The sequence below is a fragment of the Charadrius vociferus genome, unplaced genomic scaffold, assembly GCF_000708025.1.
Source record: "Charadrius vociferus isolate BGI_N301 unplaced genomic scaffold, ASM70802v2 scaffold413, whole genome shotgun sequence".
Taxonomy (NCBI): domain Eukaryota; kingdom Metazoa; phylum Chordata; class Aves; order Charadriiformes; family Charadriidae; genus Charadrius; species Charadrius vociferus.
In genome coordinates, this window is record NW_009647738.1 from 1,345,665 (window position 1) to 1,367,348 (window position 21,684).

Sequence of the window (21,684 nt, forward strand, 5' to 3'; positions counted from 1 at the left end):
CCCTACACGCCCTAGTAAAAAGTCCTTCCCAGCTCTCCTGTAGGCCCCCTTTAGGTACTGGAAGGCCGCAATAACATCTCCCCGGAGCCTTCTCTTCTCCAGGCTGAACAGCCCCAACTCTCTCAGCCTCTCCTCATAGAAGAGGTGCTCCAGCCCTCGGATCATTCTTGTGGCCCTCCTCTGGACACTCTCCAACAGGTCCATGTCTTTCTTATGTTGAGGACTCCAGAGCTGGATGCAGTACTCCAGGTGGGATCTCACGAGAGTGGAGTAGCGGGGCAGAATCACCTCCCTTGACCTGCTGGCCACACTTCTTTTGATGCAGCCCAGGATACGGTTGGCATCTTCCATCCAGCCAAGCTGTTGGGCGTAGATGCTCACAAGGCAGTGAAGTCTTGCTGGTTGCAGTAGGGTTAGTCCTTGTAGTCACATGCCAGAGTTTGGGGTGGATACTGGCACAGTTTCTTGTCTCAGTGGTCTTGCAGGCAGGGTGACAAGGTGCAGGTAAGAGATGGGACACTCAAGCTGGAAAAGCTACCTATGGGGTGAGGGCCAGCCTGGGTGATGTGGCCCTAGCTGCAAGGCTTCTCCAAGTGACGCAGCTTGTCAGTCAGTCTCTGATACACCGTTCAGCTGTGTCTGGCAGACCTGTGGTATCTTGGACTAGCTGTGGGGGCAGTGGGAAGTGGGACACAAGCTCACACTTCCATGTTCCATGCTGGAGACTGCCAGGTCTGGCAACAGCTTTGCTCTAGCGATGAGCGCAGGTGAACAGCTCTTCCAGCTGCTCCTCAGCCACGTGGCATTTCAGCAATGCACAGCAAAAGAATGTAGTGGCTTTGCCAGGCCTTGATCTCCATGTGAGACAGTCCAGGCAGCCGAGCAGCCCACAGCAGAAATCCCTGCTGGCAGAAGGGCCCTCAAACTCGGCAGCAGCCTGCGTAAAGCCAGGGAACGAGTTGTTCGTGGTTGGTGCAGGCCCCACATGGGCAGAAGTCACGAGAGCAGTGTAGCCGCACGGATGACGTCCAACAGACCTGCCCATCCTCAGAGACTTCCAGATATTCTAAGCCAGTAATTTCATACCGTGTTGCTGCTCTTGGGTAACAAGGGCTGGCTGTTACACAAGCCTCGTGCACAGCCGTGGAGTCCACAGGCTGGAATAGATTCCTCTTATCATGGAATCATAGAATCATAGAATAGTTTGGGTTGGCAGGGAGCTTTAAAGGTCATCTGGTCTTCCCAACACCCTCTGCAGCCTGGCCAGAGATGATCAGTGATCCCGACATGGCAGAAGGCCAGCTGCTCTTACAGGGTAACCCGGCAGCACCCCAAAGTACTGAAGCATAAAACTACATTGCCACCTTTCCCTGTCTTGGGTGTCCCCCTCCCCATTTGCAGGCACTACGGAAGGGCAAGGCAAAGGTACCCGGCAGCAGTCGGGCAGTGATGGAGAGTAGGCGAGCGCAGAGCAGTGCTGCCCATCGCTTCCCGGCTCTTGAAACATGTGAACTCCCTTTCCAAGAGTAGCAATGGCAGTAGCCAAAAGCTTGAACTTTGCTTCCAGAAGGAATCAGCTGTTGAGCTGAGCAAATCGTGATGCTGTGCAGGGTGGGTGGAAGGAGGGAGGGAGAGCCAAGCCTGACACGGGCCAGAGCGGGGAGCTGGGGCGGGGGGGGAGGAAGGGGGGGAAAGGCACTCACAAAGGCCTTGGAGGCAGGATGGAAAAGACAGTAATTACATAAAAGCACTTGGCGAGCATCTGGCTGGAGTCAGCTGGGCCCCGCCAGCCCTCCCTCCCTGCACTGCTCACCAGGAGCAGCTGAGGATACAGATAACCCAGCGCGGGACCCCTCCGGAGGGGAGCGGAGGTAAGAGGTCCTCCGCTTCCCTTCCCGGTTTGCGGTGCTTTTGGAGAGTAGGGGCAGAGGGGTAGGGGGAAAAAAGGGAAAAGGCAAAGCAGCTGTGGTGGAGGAGAAGCAGGCAGGAAGGGGAAGAGAAGGGGCTGCTCCTCTGCCTCTTCGTGCGGATGATACCTTTGCTCTGGAGGTTTTGGTGAGGGAGGAGCCGTGAAGGGCGAGCGTGTGGGTGTTTGTGGGTGGATGTGAGTCTGGGTGTACGTGTAGCAGGGCAGGGGATCCCCACGTGCAGCAGGGGAGTCAAGCTGTACTCAGGGGCTGGAAAGGGGAGAAAACATCAAAGTGATTTCCTTCCTTCTGTACCTGTGGTAGAGAGGGTTAATAGGATGGAGGCAGTCACTGGGGGAGAGCCAGGCAGTAACCTCCTTCTTTGCCTGTGTTGGGGGGGCGAGGGGCCTGGGGGGGTGGGCTGGGGGTGTTGCAGGGAAAGGGAGGAAATGTAGAAGGAGGAGGAAGCAGCTGTTTTTGAGCTGGGATTGTTGCAGTCTAATCTGGCCAGGGCTTCCCTGGGCTGCCTCCAAGGCAGAGTGTGTGATGAGGGACAGGGAAGATTGTTGAGCACACAAGGTGCCTTCAGGCTTGGGTTACACTTAAAAGCGTGGCTGGCACAGGGTTATTGGACAGCATTCTCAAAAATCCTATCTTTGAGCAGTCAGCCATACAAGCCAAAACCTCCTGCAAATGTGGCTTGGCTTCCCTGGCAAAATATTGCTGGTACAGCCAGTTCCCTCCAGGGAGCAAGGCAATATTACCCTGGCAGAAGTGTCTTTACTGGCATAAATTGCTGCCCAGCTGGGCAATGCCACCAGTGCAAGTCTTTGTTTGGTGGCTTCCTGCGGGTCCCTATTCAGCTCAGGGAAGACATTAAATGCATGGTCCTGCTCACTATGGGCTGTGAACTGTTCTTGCACTCAGATGAGACAAAGGCAAAGGCCCCTGCTGGTGAGGTCCTCCGTGAAGAACATTTGTTTGGTTGTGAGCGACTCGGGTTTACAGATGGAAATGTGGGACAGAAGCAAGGACGATGGCCTCCCTGCTCTCTGTTCCCCTTGGCAAGGTAGAGGGGGACAGACATTAGGCCAAGAGCTGCAAAAGCGGGTAATAATAAGCCAGGCAGGAAAACCTGAAGGAGCAAGGTACTGCGACAGCTTTGATGGGACAGAGAGGAACTTTGCCTTCAGTGTCAGTCTCTGAGTTTTCACGCACCCTAGAAAATTTATTGGCTTTTATTAGTACTGGCAGCTGCCGAAATCCTCACCAGCAGCAGGCAGGAGTAGACAACACAACAGAAAACCTGCTTCTGTCAGCTGGCAAGCCTCTATTAGCAAGAAGTGTTGCGCTAACCTTTCTCCTTCTCATTTTCCAAAAGGGGAAACAGGCACAGGCAGACGTGGGAGACTTGCAATGGGTCTCATTGCATGTCAGTGCTGGAGCCTGGCTAGGAACTCACGAGCACAGCAGCGAATTTCTTGGTCCTCTTCCCACCCCGGCTGGGAGGCATGTTCACTCCATGTTCATTGAGCTCCAGGCTGACAGGCAGCCTGAGAATATCTCCAGGCCTCCCAGCCCCCCTTCCTCCCTTCCCCCCAGCTTGCAGCACATATTTTCCCAGAGTTTTCCGCTTGCTTCTCTAGTGGTGCTGGGGTCCTGCCAAACGCCAGCCACTCTCTGGGAAGCGGGGCCTCTCATTCCCAAACCAAACAAATGGGAGAAGGAAAACAGAAAAAAAAAAAAAAAAAGGTCTAAGCACACGTCGACACACACAAAACCCTTTCCCCCTCAGAAACCTTGGAGCCTTCTCCAGCTTCTCTTGGAAATTGCAGGAGGCACAGTGCTGACTTGGCACTTCTGGCCTCTGCAGAAGACAGCTATTGCCCATCCTTCCTTCTGCCTCTCAAAGATACATACATGCACACACACACACACAGGGTATAAATTCCCAAATCCAGTTTTGCTGCAGAGTAGGATCCCCAAAATCCTCTTCCCAACAGATTCTGCAGTGTAAGAAAAGTCTCCTCTCCACACTTCGCACACACACACACCCCCACCCCCCACCCCCCCCCCTTGGTGCTTCCTCTCCCAAAATGCCCTTCATTCCTGGGTTCTGGTGCAGCCATGTAGTGCTCACCCCAACAGCACAAGCATGTCAGTTCGGCGCCAGGCTGGGGGCAAAGATCACAGCTGGGGTTTGCTCCAGATCCTCAGCTTTGCTGGCAGGCAGCTCCCCGCAGCCAGGCTGTGCTTCAGACCAGGCACAGCCCTCCTGTGTGAACTGCTCAGCCCGGGACCAAACCAGGGGAAGTGACCCGGGGATGACATGCGCTGGACCGCAAAGCTTGGGGCTCTGCCCAGGGAGAGGGGATGACCAGAGAGGGGAAAAAAAATGATGCCTCTCCCAGTTGGCAGATGAGCCTGCTAGAAAGATCATGCCTGGGGCGAGAAGCTGCAGTGACATGCAGAAGAAACAATGCAGGAGAGAATGAAAGATGAAGTTTGGGGACTCTGAGTGGGACAGGCACAGCTGGGGAGAGAGCATGGCCAGCCAAGTGAAGGGCTTATGCATGGGACAAGGGAGTGAGGGCAGAGTCCTGCACCATCCCACCTGAAGAAAAGACCATCTCTCGCACCCATGCGCCTCACCTTGCCCATCCCGAGATGCTCATGGTGGGGACAGTGCCCTGCTGCCCGCCTACCTTCTGCGCAGGGTGCAATCTGTGCTGCCTGCATTTTGCTGACCATGGCTGGGCTGTTTGGAAGTGAAAAGACAGAAGGGGAAAAAAAAACCCAAAACACAAAAACAAACCAGAACAAAACCCAAAGCATATATAAGGAAATGGAACTACCTAGGAAAGAGTTAAAAGGCGCTGAAACCCAAGCCGGTTTGCAATGGAGAGCGCCCAAAGCCAGGGAGGGAAAGGGAGGGAGAGGAGAGGGGAGGGAGCAGGTCCAAGCCCAGCTTGCGAAGCACCCAGCCAGCACTCAGCGATGCCTGTGCCAAGAGCCAGCTTTCTTAAAGCCATGGGCCCCGGGGGGGGACACGGCTTCGAAGGCGGAGGGGAGCCGTCGAGCAAGGGCTGGGAAGCACAGAGGGGAGCCCTCAGGCTCCTGGGGTGAGCTGCCACGGCTGCGCTGGGGTGCAGGCAGAGGGAAAAGGGGAGGGCATGGGGGCAGAGGCTGGGAGAGGGGCTTTCTCAAGCTTGTTTGCGTGTCTGTCTTTCGTAAGCGTACTTCTCTGGAGGCTGCCTGCCCTGCTCCGAGCTGCGCTGCCTTCAGCCTCTGCAGCGGAGCAGCTCTGCTCTGGTCAGTCGGTCGGCGGAGGCTTGGCACTGCCTACTGCTCTCGGAGGAGCCGGCCATCCCTTTGGGAAGGTGCTGGGGTTTGGCTGAGGACACAACTGAGCATTGGTGGGAGGGGGCTGAGGCACAGAGCGAGATGGGATTTGGTGTGGGGAAGGAGGGGGCTGAAGTTGAGTTCCCAGCCCACAGACTCTGGTCAGACTCTGGATGGGACAGGAGGGGTTGTTGGGTTAACTCCCATAAAGAGTTGATACCTTGTGTCTGGAGGACTGGAGAAGGTTTTTACAGCCCTCCCCACTGATTCAGCAGCCTACCGGCGCATGCTTTTGCTAAAGGAGTTGTGTGGTTTGCCATGTCTCCCTCCTTTATCCCGGCCTGGGGACTGAATCTTCTAGTGCCTCCAGTGGGTTGCCTAGTGAGGGTCAAGCCTTCTTCCAGGGTTAGCACTTAGTCTCCATTGGTCTGGGCAGAAGGGTGTGGGGCATCCTCTTGGGCCATGTGGTTGCTACTCAGATTGCAGCCTTGAACCTCAAAGGACTTCAAGCAAGTAAACTCCATCCACAGGACAATGCCATTTTGTCCCACCCCTTGGCTCCAGCCACAGAAAGATGTTTTTTGGTGATCTCTGCTCCATCCCCTGTGTCCTTCCCTTCTTATACCTCACTCTGGTGATTCTTCATGTCTTCCCAGGTCACCATGGAAATAATTTACCTGCGCACACCCCTGGCCTTCCTTCTTCTCCCTCTTGTTGTGCTTGGGGCACCCACTGATGAACCCAGCCTCACAGAACCAGCCCCTGGTGCTTGCAAGCGCTGTTGTGACCCACTGGACTCTTCCACAGATGCCCCACCGCTCCCTCCCAGCCACCACCACTTGCCCTACCCAATGCCGGAGGTCCGTCCCTATATCAACATCACCATACTGAAGGGTAAGTGCCCGTCTTGGTCCCAAGATGCCAAGGCCTGCTCAGGGACTGATGGCACTGCAGTGGAGGTGACAGCTGGGTTGCTGGCATTCTGGTTATGCTAACAGACTGCTAGGTGCCATCCTGAAGAGTACGTGCCCACACACACTGTGCCCGGGGTTTAGATGTTGTGTGCTGTGATCAAGAGTAGCCTGGGGGGAGGGAGGTCAGTGCATATCCCTGCTGTGACCTCGGTGTCTCAGGATGCTGCCTGCTACCAGCTCTTCCTCCCTGCGCGCACAGGAATGGCAGCCTCTTGCCAAGCTGGGAGGACACCTTCCTTGCCTCAGACTTCTAGAGTCCTGTAGTGCCTGAGGGAAGGAGCAGACTCCATCCAACTGCAAAATAAGCATGTTTGGGGGCTAGGCATTGGCACCTGGGAAGGCTGTGGGGAAACCTTCTCCAGCTCCATGGGTCACATATATTTTGGAGCGGGAGGAGGGCAAGGGGAGGCAGCAGCTATTTGCAAGTACCTCCAGGCCAACTGGCAGTGACCCCCAGCTCATTCCACCCTGCAGTGGCTGGCTTGGTTAACGGGAAAAGGTTCCCTATTTTAGATCAGCTCCTCCCTTCAAGGCTCCCCTTTTAGCCTTTGCTGTGGGCAAAAGCCTGTTCCCAGCTGGATACTGCTCCACTCACTTATTGTTGCTCTGTGGTTCCTCTGGGCTAGCTGGGCAGATGTTGCCCCTTCCCTGCCCAGCCTGGAAATAGCTGCAATCCATCAAAGCTCAGAAGTGTGTCTGGGGCAGAGAGAGGCCTGGCGCAGAGTGGGGTGTTGCAGGGGGACCTGCAATACCGAGCAGGGGATGGAGAGGAGGAAAAGAACAAGGCACAAATTTGGGATGCTGTCACTTGTGCTGGAGGCTGTTCTGACCCCCATCTCTTCTTTCTATACACAAAGTACATTCCGGTGTCCATCTGTATTGATGCCTGCCCAAGTGTGTGACAGGCAATGCACAAAGCCCAGGGCAGAACTGCACTGTTAATTATATAGGATGCCCAAAGGATGCCGATATGGTCAAAGTATCAGCCCTCTAACTTGCACTGCACCATCCACCAAGACTATCTTGGATTTTTTCCCTTTGACTGCACCTCATTGTCCCTCTCTAGTCATATTCTTCAGCCCCATCTCCAGCCTACAGCAAGAACAGTGTTCACACTGTGTGGATAACTGGGTCATGGGAGAGAGGAGGGCAGGGGCTATGGTGAAAGTAAAGGAGTGTGGAGAAGGAAAAAGAGGTCAAGAACCTCAGTGGTACTGGGTGGTGCTGGGCTCCATCTCAGGGTGAAATCTTCTAGTGCCTCCAGCAGGGCCATGTGATGTGGTGAGCAAGGGGTGTGTAAGAGAAGAGACCCCAGTTGCACCCAGCTAGTTCGCTTCCCATGAAACATAATGATATTGTGACCCTCAGGAGTGTTCATCCTTAAACAATCCTCTGCCTCCTCGTTAGGCTTTCTCACCACCACTTCCACCTCTCCCTCTGGTATCACACAGGAGTTGTGTCTTCTGCTTCATCTTGTAGGAGAGAAAGGAGACCGGGGAGAGCCTGGGATGCCAGGGAAATGGGGCAAAGAAGGACCACGAGGCGAGCGGGGTGCCCAGGGCCAGAAAGGCAGTAAAGGACAGATGGGCACAGCGGGAGACCCCTGCAAACATCAGTATGCTGCATTCTCCGTTGGTCGCAAGAAAGCTCTGCACAGCAGCGAGGGCTTCCAGGTCTTGATCTTCGACACTGTCTTTGTCAACCTCTACAGCCACTTCGACATGTTTAATGGCAAATTCTACTGCTATGTAGGTGGACTTTACTATTTCAGCCTCAACGTCCACACCTGGAACTTCAAGGAGACCTACATGCACATCATGCACAATGAAGAAGAAGCAGTCATCTTGTATGCCCAACCCAGCGACCGCAGCATCATGCAGAGCCAGAGCCTCATGCTGGAGCTTCAGGAAAATGATGAGATCTGGGTGAGGCTCTACAAGCGGGAGCGGGAGAATGCCATTTACAGTGATGATGTTGATGTGTACATCACCTTCAATGGGTACCTGGTCAAACCCAGCCTTGATTAACTGCCTCTCCTCCTCCTTGAGGCGTCTTTAGCCTTTTCCTTGTTCCTCTCTCTCTTTTCTGCCCGCAACCACTGCAAATCACTTGGAAATGGGCCTGTCAAGTCTCAGGCACTGAGTGTGAAACTTGCCGCACTGGCTCCCACCTCACGCTCTCTTGTAGCCAGGCCTGTATCTGTCCACTTAAAGCGTGACACAACCATCTCTCGCCCCCTCACATTATGACCCCAACTTAGTTTATTGGCTGCTTCTAAATCTGCCAGCAACCTGTGTCTGGCATTTAGGGTCCTAGAGCAGGAGGAAGGCTAAAATGCTGCTCCTGGGGAATGTGTCCCTCCTTGGGACTTCATACACAAAGGACTCCCATAGAAAGGGCTAGAAAGTTCCCACTGTCCAGGTGCATCTTGGCTCCTCTCCATACCGACTAGAGAGGCCAATTTTGCAGCCTGAAACATGGCCTTAATATCACCTGTGACACCTGTATTTTGGAGAGCAGACCGGTGTCTGATGGCCTCCTGTAGCACAAGGAAGATGTAGGAGCAGTGAGAGACAACACTGTTTTTCCAAAAAGGGAACTGTTGGCCTTCTGAATGTGATTGGCATTCCTTAGACACTCTTCTGGGTCACAGAGTCCAGGTTGGCTATAAAATCTAGGCCTGGTGGGATTGTCCTCCTCAGTGCCAACTCTAGTTCTTCTGAGAGATTAAGGCCCAGACACTCAGCCAGATCCTTCAGAGGTATCTGCCATTGAATTAGTAGACCCCACTGCTCTGTTCCCGCTAGGGAGAGAGAGATAACCTACCTAGAGAGAGATAGATAACCTACGCTAGAGAGAGATAACCCTACCAACCTCCCTCCCAAACCTCCCCTGGGGTGCTACTCAGTCTCGGTTCCCCAGCTGTGGGAAGCTAGTCTGAACAGTGAACCTGAATCTGCTCTCTTCTTTGGCAGAGGTGCACTCATGCCCTTCTGTTGGTATCAGAAATCATCGCTAACACTTGCTTATGTGAGGGGAGAGTCAGGGCTGGGCCCTGGCTCCTGTGTGGTATTATGTTGGTCCTCCTGAAGGTGGCTCTCCCACGCTGGAATTGAGGGTCTGCTATTTCAGGACCTGACCTGCAGGCCGTAAGGGCAATTGCAGTTAAATCAGTTCCAAACCTGGGCAGGTTGGCACCTCTTTGCCTGTGATGGAAAACAGATAGAGGTGAGACTATAACACCTCACCCCAGGGTTAAAAGCTTCCCTGCCACATGCTCTGTGCCCTTTTCTGGCAATCTCATCAGAGCAACTGAGGAAAGCACGTGGCTAAAACAAACCCTCGCTCATCTTGTCAGGTTGGAGATGTCGCAGTGGGAAAGGAATGCCAGCAGTAGGATTTTCTAGTACCATTTGTACTGGTCTCACACTGCTCTCACTCACACCCCTCTGGGATTGCTACAGTCCTGGGGAGAGCAGATGAGGCTGACTCAGCACTTTGGGAAACCTACTTCCACATGCTGTGGTGCTCCCGTAAACAGCAGTGCCAAGAGTCGTCTGTTTTTTGAGTCTCAGGACAGGACAAGCAGGAGAAACTGTATTTCTCCTCTGCCCATCACTGTTAATGAAGTCTTCTGACTTATCTAGTTTCTGCGGTCTCATGATTAGCCATGGTCTCTGCCTGTAACACCTGGGACTACCAGAGCTCTCCCATAGGAGACACACATCATTATACAGGACTGGGTCCGGTACACTCAGCCCAGGATTGCAAAGGCACAGGGACCCAGGCTAAATATTAAAAATGAACTTGAGAGAATTGCAGGACATTTTCTCTCTTGCCCTGTTTACTTAGCCTCCCTGCTTTGCTAAGGAAGCTGCACAGACTAGAATGAGTTTCAGGCACTTTCTGCCCTCAATCCTCCCCACAGCTGTCATTGAAGCAATGGGTATAAAAACAAAGTTTCACTAAGGCAAAGCTGGGTTTTTCCCAGGGAAACATGTGATGATGGGATCATGGGAACTAAGGGAGACTGAGTTTCTTCCCCTCCCTTAGCACGTCACGCATGTGGAATTGCTCAGAGACAGGATTTCAGGCAGTAGAAAGGAAGCAGCATGCTGGAGGTGATGCTCAGGACCGAATCCCATTGTCTTTTTCTCAACAAGCTGCAAACCCAGATATTATCTATTTACAGTGTATAGTGCCCCTGTGTCTCCCTGAAGAGAAGCAAGCCTCTCTAACACTGAATATCTCCAGAAACAAGCTTCCTTCTTCCTCCTTTTTTATTTGGTGTTTGAATGCCGGTGGTAGGCCTCATGTGCTTACCCATGAGCAGCCAGATGCACACGAGAGAGGAGGTCAGGGGGACCAAAGGGTGTGTTTAACAGGCTTCTTGGTGCTAAACAAGTGGCAATCCCTTGGTGCTAAATCAGATTTCAGGAGTATTGGGTGCTTTCTGGAAGGTGTAGTAGGCTGAGTTGTAATGTACTGTGGAATTAATGGTGCTTTATGTTAAAAAAACAAACTCCAAGAACTTTTGTGTATATATACATATTTTTTTCAGTGGTATTAAACTTTTTTCCCTGGTTGTTTTGCACTTAGATCTGCTTTTCCCTCCCAGCCTACTCCTTCTAGCTCGGGTTATCATCGAATAATGTGATGGAAAAGACACTGACCTGAGAGAGACAGGTACAAAGTCTAAATCAGCTCTGAAACTTCCCTGGGCAATCCACGGCAATCTTCTGTCTGTTTCCTTTGTGGAGAACCATTACCTTAAAAATCTTTGCTGCTTGAACACTTCTAATGACAACCCTCTCCTCTTTGCTGGGAAAGCTTTAGGCAAATTCAACGAAGGATTCTTTGGAAATTACCCCAAAAAACCCAGGACAAAGTTACCCAGGACAGTAGAATGGGATTAGGCTTCAAGTACCTTATTAATTATACTGAGGAAGGCTGGGCTGATGCTGGAGTTCTCTTAAGGGGGATCAGACACTTTATCTTGTGAAATTTTTAGCACATCCTTCTATCAAGTACTTAGTAAGCATGTGTGTTTTCTGTTTTCCCTGTGGCGTTTCTCTTTTCTCTGCCAAGAGGTGAAAGCCAGGAAGTACAGATGTAAGAGGGACATTAAACTGTCGACTAGGCACTTGTGCTTGCTAACAATGGGGTGAGATGCAGTTCCAGCGTTAAGCTGGACACACATTTTTGGAAGATCTGTGTGTGATGAGAAAGGCTTGAGGTTCAATTCAGAGGTGGAAAGACAGGTGGCAATTGCCTGTAAAGCTGGGGAAAATGGGGAGACATGACGGGGGACTGGAGACTTAGAGGCTTAAGAGGAAGATCTAGGAGGGGTAGAGTCCTAAGGACAGGGAGATGCCTTTTGGAGGTCTCAGTGCAGGTCAAAGAGGTAAGTAGGGTTTTGTTTAGCATCTTTGGGGTTTGGGCAGCAGGAGACTCCTGCTGAAGTGGAGGAATGGGCAAGAAAACAAGAGGAGATGCCCATATAGGACCTTCTGTTTTGAGTTTAATTCATCTTCACATAACTTCTCCTGCGGTTTGAAATGTACCAGATGCTTCGTTTGGCAAGGGGTGGAAAACATAATCATACGCATCCTTACAGGCCTCTTTGGTCCTGTGTCAGGCACAGATCTAGGTCTATATATATCCTAGTAAATGTAATACTCTGTCAGGTTGGAGCTCAACCTTCTTCGCATCTTTTATTTACTTCTGAGGAAGCAGAAAGATATGTGTCCTCAGGAAGTGCAGGGGTTGCGCTTGTGCATGTTCTTGGCCCCTTGAGGTGAGATGCTGGTAGATTGGAGGTGACTTTGTCACAGTTACAAAAGGTGAGGAGTGAGGGAGGAGCAGAAATGTGTAGCCAGACCTTCTAGAAAAGTTTTCTGTGATTCAATCCTTCAGCCTGCCCACTTGCACAGGAACGTGCCACCTGAAGCGTCTTTTCAGCCAAATCTCTTGGGCCTAAGACGCATGGTCACAGGCGGGGTCTGTAGCAGGTGCCACCTGTCAAACAATGGATGCCCAGCTGGGGAGCTGCTGTAGGTGAGGGTCAGCTCAGGTAAGGTGAACCCTACAATGCTGTTGAAGGAACAAGGGCTAGACTGGGTCAGACCAGCCCTGCTGGCCTGCCACTGGGTGCAGCCATGCCCTGAAGGCCACGACACTTCCATTCACTTCATTCACCCCAGGGCTGGGTCCTTTTCCATGCAATGGGGCTGCTGTGTGGTATGTGAGCCTGGGGTTGGTGGCAGCCAGCACCTCTCTCCCAGGCAAAGCAAGAAGCGTGCCTTGGGGTGGGCAGCTATAGCACTACCCCTGGGGCCATGCCTCTCTTTTCCCCTGAAAGACAGGTCCAAGCTCTTCTGCAAAGGGCTCTGTGGCCACATCTCAAGCTTGTTCAAGGTATGTGCCAAGGGGTTGGCCCTTTAAACTGGCTTCCTGCAGGTTTGTGGTCTTGCAGGTATGAAAGGGGGGGAAGGGAAAGGGGGGGAGTGGGAAAGAGGAGGTAAAAGACAGGTTATGGTGCTTTTTCTGGGGGAGAAAGTGCATGTCAGGGCCAGCTCAAGAGAAGCTGAGGGCCCTGAAATAGCTCCTTGCACTGTGCTAGTTGTGGGAAAGGGGAAGAGAGGAGCAGGGCAAGAAAAGGAATATAAAAGGAGATCTTTGACCCTACTGGCAGCACTCAGATGGGCACAGGTGGATACGCCTGCACCCAAAGCACCAGGGAGAGCAGGAGCACAGCATAGCAGGACCTGGCTCTGCACGTCCTCTGACCCTCTGTCACAAGTGGGGCAGCCATGGGAAAGGTCTCTAGCAGCACCTCGAGCCTCGCCCCAGCTGCCAGCCATGGTTCAGGGTCTGCCCCACATCAGGGATTAGTGCACCATTCAGGGGGCCACTGCATCGTAGCATAGCAGGTTTCCCCTCTGCTCCAGTCTTCTGTGCCCTCCTCCCCTCCCAAACCACCCAGTCAACCTGCTTCACTCACACCTCAGCCTTTTTTGTCTCCCAGAGTCCAGGGAGGTAGAGGGGGGTGATGCAACGACCCAGCCAGCATCTCCTGGCACTGCAAGCAGAGGCCTCGCCTCCTTCCATCCAGCGCATCACAGCCAGATTCTAGCAATGGGCTGAAACTGCCCCAGATCTCCCTTTTTCTCACCTTCCCTTTCCCATTGCCGGCTGGGAGCTGTCGTTGGGCCCAAAGGTCTGGATGTGGACCCTGTCTGTGGCTGCATGGGTGATGGGGCACAGCTGCATTGCCAAGTGTGATTGTTCCACCATCTCACGTGGCATGGCCCTCCCCTGACCACAGTGGGAAAATAGGCATTTGCCAAGCTATGCCGGGCTTCAGAGGCCAGCTCAGTGCACACTCTGCTATGACACCCACACATGTATACACATGCACATACCAGCCCCATATGGACATCTCTCACCTTCCTGCCAACGGAAACTGTTGCCCTTTGCAAGCCTGGCTCGCTCTGAAGATGCTATCAGGAGGTGGGTAGAGTGGGGCTGAGGCTCCAGGCCTCTTCAGTACAAGCACGGCTCCCTCACCTCATGACATGCCTCCCCCTTCTTCCACAAGCCCTCTGTGATCTCTCTCCTGGCAGTTACACCATGGTGAGTGCCAGGGCAGGTTTAAAATCAAAGGCTTTTGACAGTTTCTCAACCCACAGACTGTCCCGTCTCTTTGAGTTTGTGTCACTTAGCTCACAAATGATCAGGGAATTACTGCAAAATCTCGTACCGTTCCCAGTCTCTGTTTACAGTGGCTAAAATGGGAGGGACCAGGATGGAGAGCTCTTAGGTTGGAGAAGCTAAGGAGTAGGGGCTCCCCATCCAGCTGGGGAAGGCTGGGAATCTGGCCCTGGGTGAGTGGGAGGCGGGAGTCTGGGTTGTTTCTTGATTCATTTCAACCTACTTGCACCCATGCCTTCAAGAGTTGAGGCTGACCTGCATCAACCTCAAAGCCACTGAGGTGCCTCGACTGCCAGGCAGCCCAGACAATGCAAACTGCAGGGCACCTCTGAGGTGGGAGATGTGTCCAAACCTCACTGGTTGCTCCTGAGGACAGTTGCAATGCTTCAAAGTAGCCAGGGGAAGAAAATGCCCAAGGAGAGGAAGAAGGACAGCAAATGTCCTGTCTAACGGGCACCTATCCTGCAGGCATCATTTGCACTGTTCTGGTCCCCTGCTCTGAAGTCCTGACTACCCTCCAGTGTTTGACACAACAATGTCCTAGAGCAAGACTTGGGAAAAGCATCCTCCATGGGGTGCCTGAGGCTCACTGCCTTCTCCTGTTTGCCCCACATATGCTTTTCTGGGCTCATGGAGTTCTTCCATTCACCACTACAGACACTTTTTTTTTTTTCCCCATGTATCCTCAATTCTTCCCCTGAAGTAGTGGAATGGAGCAGATCACTAGAAAGGACTGGCCAGGCAGCCAAGCCCCGTCCTCTGCAGCCACGGGCAGCAATTCAGCAGATCTTTTGGGCCAAGGGCCCACAGAATTACCATCCCATACACAGTTCAAAACACCTCCCAAGCCCTTGCTTTGCTCTGACTCCCGCCTCTCTCCATGTGGTATGCTGATGGCATTGTTTGACTCTTTAGAAGACTTATGCAGGCTTTTACAGTTGTACCACGTTTCAAGCTTGGTCCCACAAGGCTTTGAAATGTTTTTTTGAAATTCCGTTTGTTCATGATATGCCAGAGTCTGAAGGACCCCCGTGACCCTAGGACAGGCTTGCTTCTCCTTCCTCATCCCCAACCCTGCCAGCTGTGGAGGAAGAACAGCTATGCCTTCATTGCAATGGCTGGACCAGACAGGGACAAGTTGGTTCAGCCCGTGAGTCTCTTTTCCTGCAGGGTGGCAACCTGAGCTCTGGGGAAATGGAGAGAGGATCAATTCGTTGCCTTCTGTTTGCTTTTTTTTCCCACTACCTCCCCCCTTTTAAGCTCCCGTGCCAGCCCTCCTCACCATTGCGAAGCAGAGAGCTCTCGGAGTGCAAAGTGCAGGGGAAGCGGTGGGAGGGTCAGGTGAGGACTGAGAAGGGCGAGAGGAAAAGGTCAGTGACGCAAGCCCAAAGCGATGGCTCTCTGCTGAGCCGCTCTGCTGTTTGTCCGCGCTGCGCTATTTCTACTCGGCAACAATTCACACATCTGGGGACCACAACTCCTTCAACAAAATTTGGGAAGGAGGGCGAAATACTGCACCAGGCTGCCAGCATCATTTCCAAGACCAAAGGGGAAAAAACAAACCGAGCAGTCCTTTTTGAACAGCCACCTTCCCTCCGGGCACTAAACATCTCTGATGAAGGGACCTGCTGCCTGCAAAAGAGGGTGGGGAGAGGAGGAAGAAAAGGGGGGAGAATCCTTTCTCTTGGGGTGCAGGGAAGGTCAGCACTGGGGAAAGGTACTGACACCCCTCGTTCTTGAAATATAACAGCAACAGTGCAAGTTTCCCCTTAGAATTAAGGTGTCACCTGGGTTAGACCATGGCTAAGGGAAGGGACCCTGGTGCCGATGGACACGTGTTGTCCTTGGCTTGTTTCCAGGGTAAGCACTACAGTGGAGCCAAGTGCTTGATCCCCTCTGTGTTTCCCTGCCCGGCTGCAGCTCTGCGTGCGTGCCTGCGTGTGTGTGTTTGTATGTGCGAATGTGTGCACAGGTGCAGGCAGAGGGCATACCCCCCAACCCCCAAGACCTTTTCCACAGCCTGCTCCCAACTGCGGGACACGGCACCCTGCCTAAAATGGCCCTCCTAGCCCCGAGCAGGCTGTGAGGGCTGCAATTGCTTTTTTTTGAGCTGCAGGGAGAGGGAGGATGAGATTATGAACTGCTTCAATGCTCTGCCTTTTCCGACTTCTTATGCGGGAGGTACTGGAGCAACGGGGAACGGTGTTATTCAAAAGGGCATTCCCTTCCTGTCCACGCGTGCCTCTCTCGGGAACAGAAAAGGAGGGAAGTGACACCCTGGTCTTGTCTTTCTCTCAAGGAACCAAGTCCCATTTCCCCTCAGACCTCCAAGTCCCGTTTCCCAAATACAGGCACATGCAATGGGGCAGATGTGGTGAGATGTGGGTTGGGCTCTGTGTTATAGCAACGAAACTGAAATGTATCACATGTAAAGGGCTCTGTGTCGCATCTCTCAACGAGCACCTTCAGGCTCCTCAGAGACCATAGTGGGGAAAATAGTAATTTCCACACTGCTTGTTTTTTCTCCAAGTGGTGGTCTTGCAGTATTCACCAGGATATGGTTAGTAGTCTTCAGTAACAAGCAGCCTTTCTTGCTCCAGCTCCCCCCATCCAGAAAATGGGGTCTTCAGTTGCATGCGACCATACACAAAAACCTTGTCGAGCTGCAGAGCTGCTCTGCTACAGGCAGTTCACCTCAGAGGAGGACTCCCTAGGAGGAAAAGTCCTCAGAGGAGCAAGCCCAGAGCTGAAACCCTGACAGAGGTGGGCTCTCAAGGGGGATGAGGACCACTTTGGACTGACCTGTTTCACAAGGAGGTACATCACTTGGGGGAGTGAAGTGCCCTCAAGTCCTTGGGTCATGTCATGGACCTGGACTTCACCCTTCCATTCCTTCCATCCAGGCACACTATTTGTAGCTATTGCTTTTCTCATCATATCTTCTGCCTCCCGAGGTGGGTAAGAAAGAGTAAAGTGCTCATAAGCAGCGCTGTTGGAGGGGCAAATGGGCGGGGGAGAAAAAATGGATCTCCTGACTGAGCCCAGGGGAGAGACAGGAGCACAATTCCTGAGCACCGAGCTGTGGGGAGACAGGCAGCTGCCCCCAAACAAGCAATTTCTGTTCTGGCATTTTAATGACATGAAAAGCAGTAATTGCCATAGTCAAATCAGTAAGCCCCGGAAGGGCTTAAGCGGGAGCAGGAGGCTGGCCTTCGGGCAAGCATGACATCATCAAGCATATTTTAAAACAAAATCAACAATCTAATTAACTCCCTTTCTGGAAACTGCTCAGGCACAGAGATGAAGAAAACGGAAAATAAGCAAGGAGAGCTCTGAGCAGAGTGGGGGTGGTTGTTGTAATGATTTTTTCCTCTAGAGAAGGAAGGGAAATGTGATTAAATTGGGAGCAGGCTTCGCTCGTCAAAGCACCTGAGGGTTTATTCCCAAGAATCTCCTTGCAGTATCATGTCTTGCCTTCAAGCAATTTTGAATGTACAATAAATCTCAGAATTCTTCTCAATTTATTAGGTCTGGAAGCCATCATTGCTTCATATTAGGCTTGTCAAGCATTCGCACACAAATCCCTCTAACTTTAAATAGAGAGAGATTTAACACATTGGCAAGCTGCAAAACAGAGAGGGGCTTTATCTTTCCAAGACCATCCAGGTAACAAGGTAATAATCTCCCTCAAGGATGAGAGCAGTTGCTGGTGCTGAATAGCAAATCAGCCAGCATTTAGCTCGTTATCTTGCTCAGGCACAGATTTGGTATAAGGCTGATGTCTGAATCCAGTGCTGCCCTCCTGTAGGTCATATAACTTGCACAGGCACCCCCTCTTCAATACAGGTCTGTGGGCAAGTTCAGTAATCACTCTGGCCATGCATCTTCAGCATTTAGTGCTGGGGAACCTTTCAGGGACTTGCACAGGCATGTTTTAATACTAGAACTCAATAAGACAGCCCTGGGCAGTAGGCACCTGCGTGCGATGCAGGATCTGGTGCCTGGTATGCGAATCTCAGTTCTTGAAGAAGATGGGAAGATGTCCTTTACGCCCCTTTCTCTGCTGTGGAAACTGAGATGCAGAGAGGATGAGAGAACTGTACAAATATGTCAGTAGTCCCACGGGTACGCCACCTTCCTTCCAGTTCACACTGGTGAGTTTTCCATCGCAGGTGTGCCAGGCTAAGATCATCTGCATACACGGACTCCACGATTCAGCTGACAGAGATGACTTGCCACACTGCTGTGGCACAGATGCCTGCTGTGACTCACACACTATGTCTGCAGGCTCAGACGAGGGCATAGGTACTGACCTTCCTTCATGTTGCTGAGCCCAAGGGTGCTGAGGGACATAGGGTGCCAGGCCCAGGGTGACAGCCCAGCTCTTCAGTGAGTGTCTCTAGGGAGGGACTCATTGAAATCCTTCCCTGGGGGAACCCTCATGGCACCACAGGCACCCCCCAGGGAGGCAGGCACCCACACCTAGGAGCTCTCTTAAGACTTGAATCTGCTCTGTGGGCTCCAGTTCTTCAGACCAAAGTCCTGACACTGTCTAGTTCTACCCAAACATAATGAGGAGCTGGGGGGCTCAGGTCCTGAGCGGGGGCATCTCGTGACTGTCCCGTGCTCGTGCTCATGAATTCATAGCTGTGTGTTCACAGCCGGGCAGGCTAAGAGTGAAACTGCTCGAAAGTAGCATGCTTCCCCTCCCACCCTTGTTTCCCCACTTCTCTGGGCCTGTGACCATCACCGTCAGGGAGTGAAAGTGAACACCTCCTCCATCCCCTCCCACCTGTGGCCCCAGACTTGCCACGGGTGAGAGTGTCTGCAAATGCCTCAGCTTCTTACCATTTTTATCCATGTTCTTCCATAGCCTGCAGCTCTAGGGAATCCTCACTTCTGAACATTTTGTGTCTATTTGTATATAATGTGTATATGTGATGTCTTCTGCTTTTATCAGGCAGCTCTATCAGGACACTTTCTGTGGGACAGAAGTTGGAAGGGAAGAAATGCAGGAATATCATCTGCTGTGTAGGTGGGCTTAACGCTTGCTGGCTGGCATGGTTATTCCATTGTGGTACCTGATCCCAGAACTTAAACTCCATCGCTTAAATGCCTCTCCACTTAAATACGGTGATGGAGATTAACCTGAGGGCAGCATTTAGCCTATAGCAGCAATATCCCTAGGGATGACAGAGCAAGAGGAAAAAAACCCCTTTAACGTCAGCCCAAGGTTGCTATTTTGATACAAAACAAGGCCTCTTTTAGATTGGTAATGTGAACAAATTCAATAAAGACCCCACTGATACACTAAACAGTGGTTCCCCACGGGGCCATTTTTTACGGACTTTTTTCGGAGTAGAACCACAATTTAAGGGGAAAATAACAGCAGATATAGAACAACGTTGTAGTTTTGAGAAGTGCACGTATACGAGTGGCAGGAAATTCAATGTAAAGGTTATAGCTTAAACAACATTATTTGGAAAGTACCAAAAATAACCTACAGAGCGTCTAGAGATCTTCACGGTGTATCCTGTCAGGAAGCGAACTCAGGTGGCCATCAGGGCACCTCTGCCCTCAAGCCCCTCACCTCCCGCTTGCTTTGCATCCTTCGCACTGCTCGACTCCAGAGTGTCATGAGGACAGGACGCCGAAATGGATCTACTGAGCCCTCCACTGAGCTCGTCCCTGGTGTACTGGGTGATCTGTAAACGGCAGGCAAAGCATCCCAGTTAGCCTGGGACTCCAGTCCCAGCTGAGACCCAACAAAGGGAAGGGACGTGCCTAGCATAACAACTGCTAATAAGTTGATGAATTGCGGGATAATCCGACACCATGCACTACTTTTGCCTTTCATATTTCTTCACTCTTTCTGTTCTCTTGTTCACCTCTGCCATTCTGCAGATACTCTCAGTGGACACGCAGCTGAAAATTAGAAGTTTCAGGAGCACTGATCTTCTCTAATGAAAGCAGAGTGGGGGGGGAAATATAAGCTGGCACGTAAGCACCTGCCCCAGCCTTGAGGATTTTTAAAACTTACATTGCCCCTAAAACACCGATCTGGCCCAAACAACACCTTTAACCAAACCTCCAACACTACACTTTTACCTGCTGCTTTAACACTGAACAACAATGCTAACTAGTGAGTTCACCCGTCTCAGTCACCATTATGGGGACAGGAAGGTAATCACAAGAACACCTCACGTGTGTAGCTGACAATGCGGTTTTGTTTGGCTTCTCACGTTACAAATGGCCCCATTCCTAACAATGTTGGTGTAAAGGAGATAAAAAGTGCCAAATTCTCAGCAGCACGACATCCTGGGCAACCAGGTCTGAAAACTGTGCTGACAGCAAGTATATTTATCTGTATCAGATGGAGTCTGGACATAATCATGGTATCATGCCTGTGTAGGAAACTGTTTCTTACTTATGCCACATAGTTGTTGTTTTAGTACATTTTAAACTGTATTTCCAATGGAAATTAAACATGCTGAGGCAGTCTGTGCCTCCAGGCATTGGTGTTCGGCTGTCTGTTAGCTGATCCATTCAACCATTCCCCCTCCCTCCACAATTTTGGAAAGGTCAATCAATTCCAGTTACACTTGACAAAGAGGTATATCCCTTACTACTGTTAAGCAAAGGTGGCTGGGTAGAGGAGAGATGGATCTCCGTTAGGACCCTCATTGGGAAAGTCTTCAGTGTGACATCAGTCCTTACTAGATAGCAAACAAATCTGCACGAGAATCTATCGTAGAGACCTATATCTAGAAAAAACAGTCTCCAGATAAATCCTTGTTTTTGACTGTAGCAGCCGCTCATCTTCTCTAGGGAATAACTACATGTTATTCCCTATATAACAGGTTATACATGTTCAGGAACCACAGTGAGCAACCATCCTCATCTGGTTCTTACACATAGAAAAAAAAAAAAAAGAAAAAAGAAAAAAAAAGGGGAAAAAAAAAAGGACTCAGTGGCAGTGGGTTGGGGTTTTTTTTCCTTTAATAAGCTGAACAATAAAAAATGGGTGCTTTGTGCTCTTACATTCCCAAAGCGATCTCTGGTCTGAATGAAGGCGTAGATCTCTCAGTCTGAAGTACAAACGGGAAAAATTATAATTAACTTGAATATTCCATTGCAGCTGCAGAGCTGGTGTAACCAAGAAGTTACTCGCAGAGGACTTATTGTTTCAGCCGAAAACTTCTGCACCAGGGTAAGATGCATTCATTTTAAGAGTGCCCAGGAAAGGTGGGCTGTGCCCTGGTGATACATGGCATTACTGTTCCACCCTGGTGGGAGCCTCCAAGGTGCAACTACCACAGTCAGTGATTACCAGATCAGAAGAGCACACAGCCCATCCCCTCCCCTGCTCCTCTTCAACAGAGGCTGGCTTGTCAGATTCCCCAGTTGCCCTTGCAAAGGCTGGCCATAACAAGAGTCTTCAGATGACTAGCAAGAACATTCAAATGACACCTCTCAGACTCCTGGTCCATGTTGTGCATGGTGAGGAAAGGTGTTGCACTCCAGGCTGCTGGCTCAGGGAGTGCTCTATGCTGGATTAGCTGCAATGCTCTCCCATAAATGGTCATGAAGATCTACTATTGCAACCTCCTTCAAAATGGCTCTGCGCATACCTTCAAATCACTGTTTTGCTCCAACACTATTTCTTTTTGAGATCTAATATCTTCTGAGATCCAGGGTCTGGGCTGGGCTGACTGTGACTATAAATTCCTCCTCCTCCCACACCCTTT

General features: G+C 51.5%; 1 protein-coding gene across 1 annotated transcript; it reads left to right on the forward strand.

Annotated features, from left to right (window-relative positions):
• Positions 1-4,839: 4,839 nt before the first annotated feature.
• Positions 4,840-8,250, forward strand: C1QTNF6 (C1q and tumor necrosis factor related protein 6). Its single transcript, XM_009881851.1, has 3 exons — positions 4,840-5,029; positions 5,906-6,143; positions 7,703-8,250. The coding sequence occupies exons 2-3, from the start codon at positions 5,912-5,914 to the stop codon at positions 8,248-8,250; spliced, it is 780 nt and encodes a 259-aa protein (XP_009880153.1). The 5' UTR covers positions 4,840-5,029; positions 5,906-5,911.
• The last annotated feature ends 13,434 nt before the right edge of the window (positions 8,251-21,684 follow it).

Bases quoted from the DNA above. Each gene is read 5' to 3' on its own strand.
- C1QTNF6 (XM_009881851.1), top strand. From the start codon at position 5,912: ATGGAAATAATTTACCTGCGCACACCCCTGGCCTTCCTTCTTCTCCCT. The intron at 6,144-7,702 runs GTAAGTGCCCGT...TTCATCTTGTAG, and splicing joins CAACATCACCATACTGAAGG to GAGAGAAAGGAGACCGGGGA.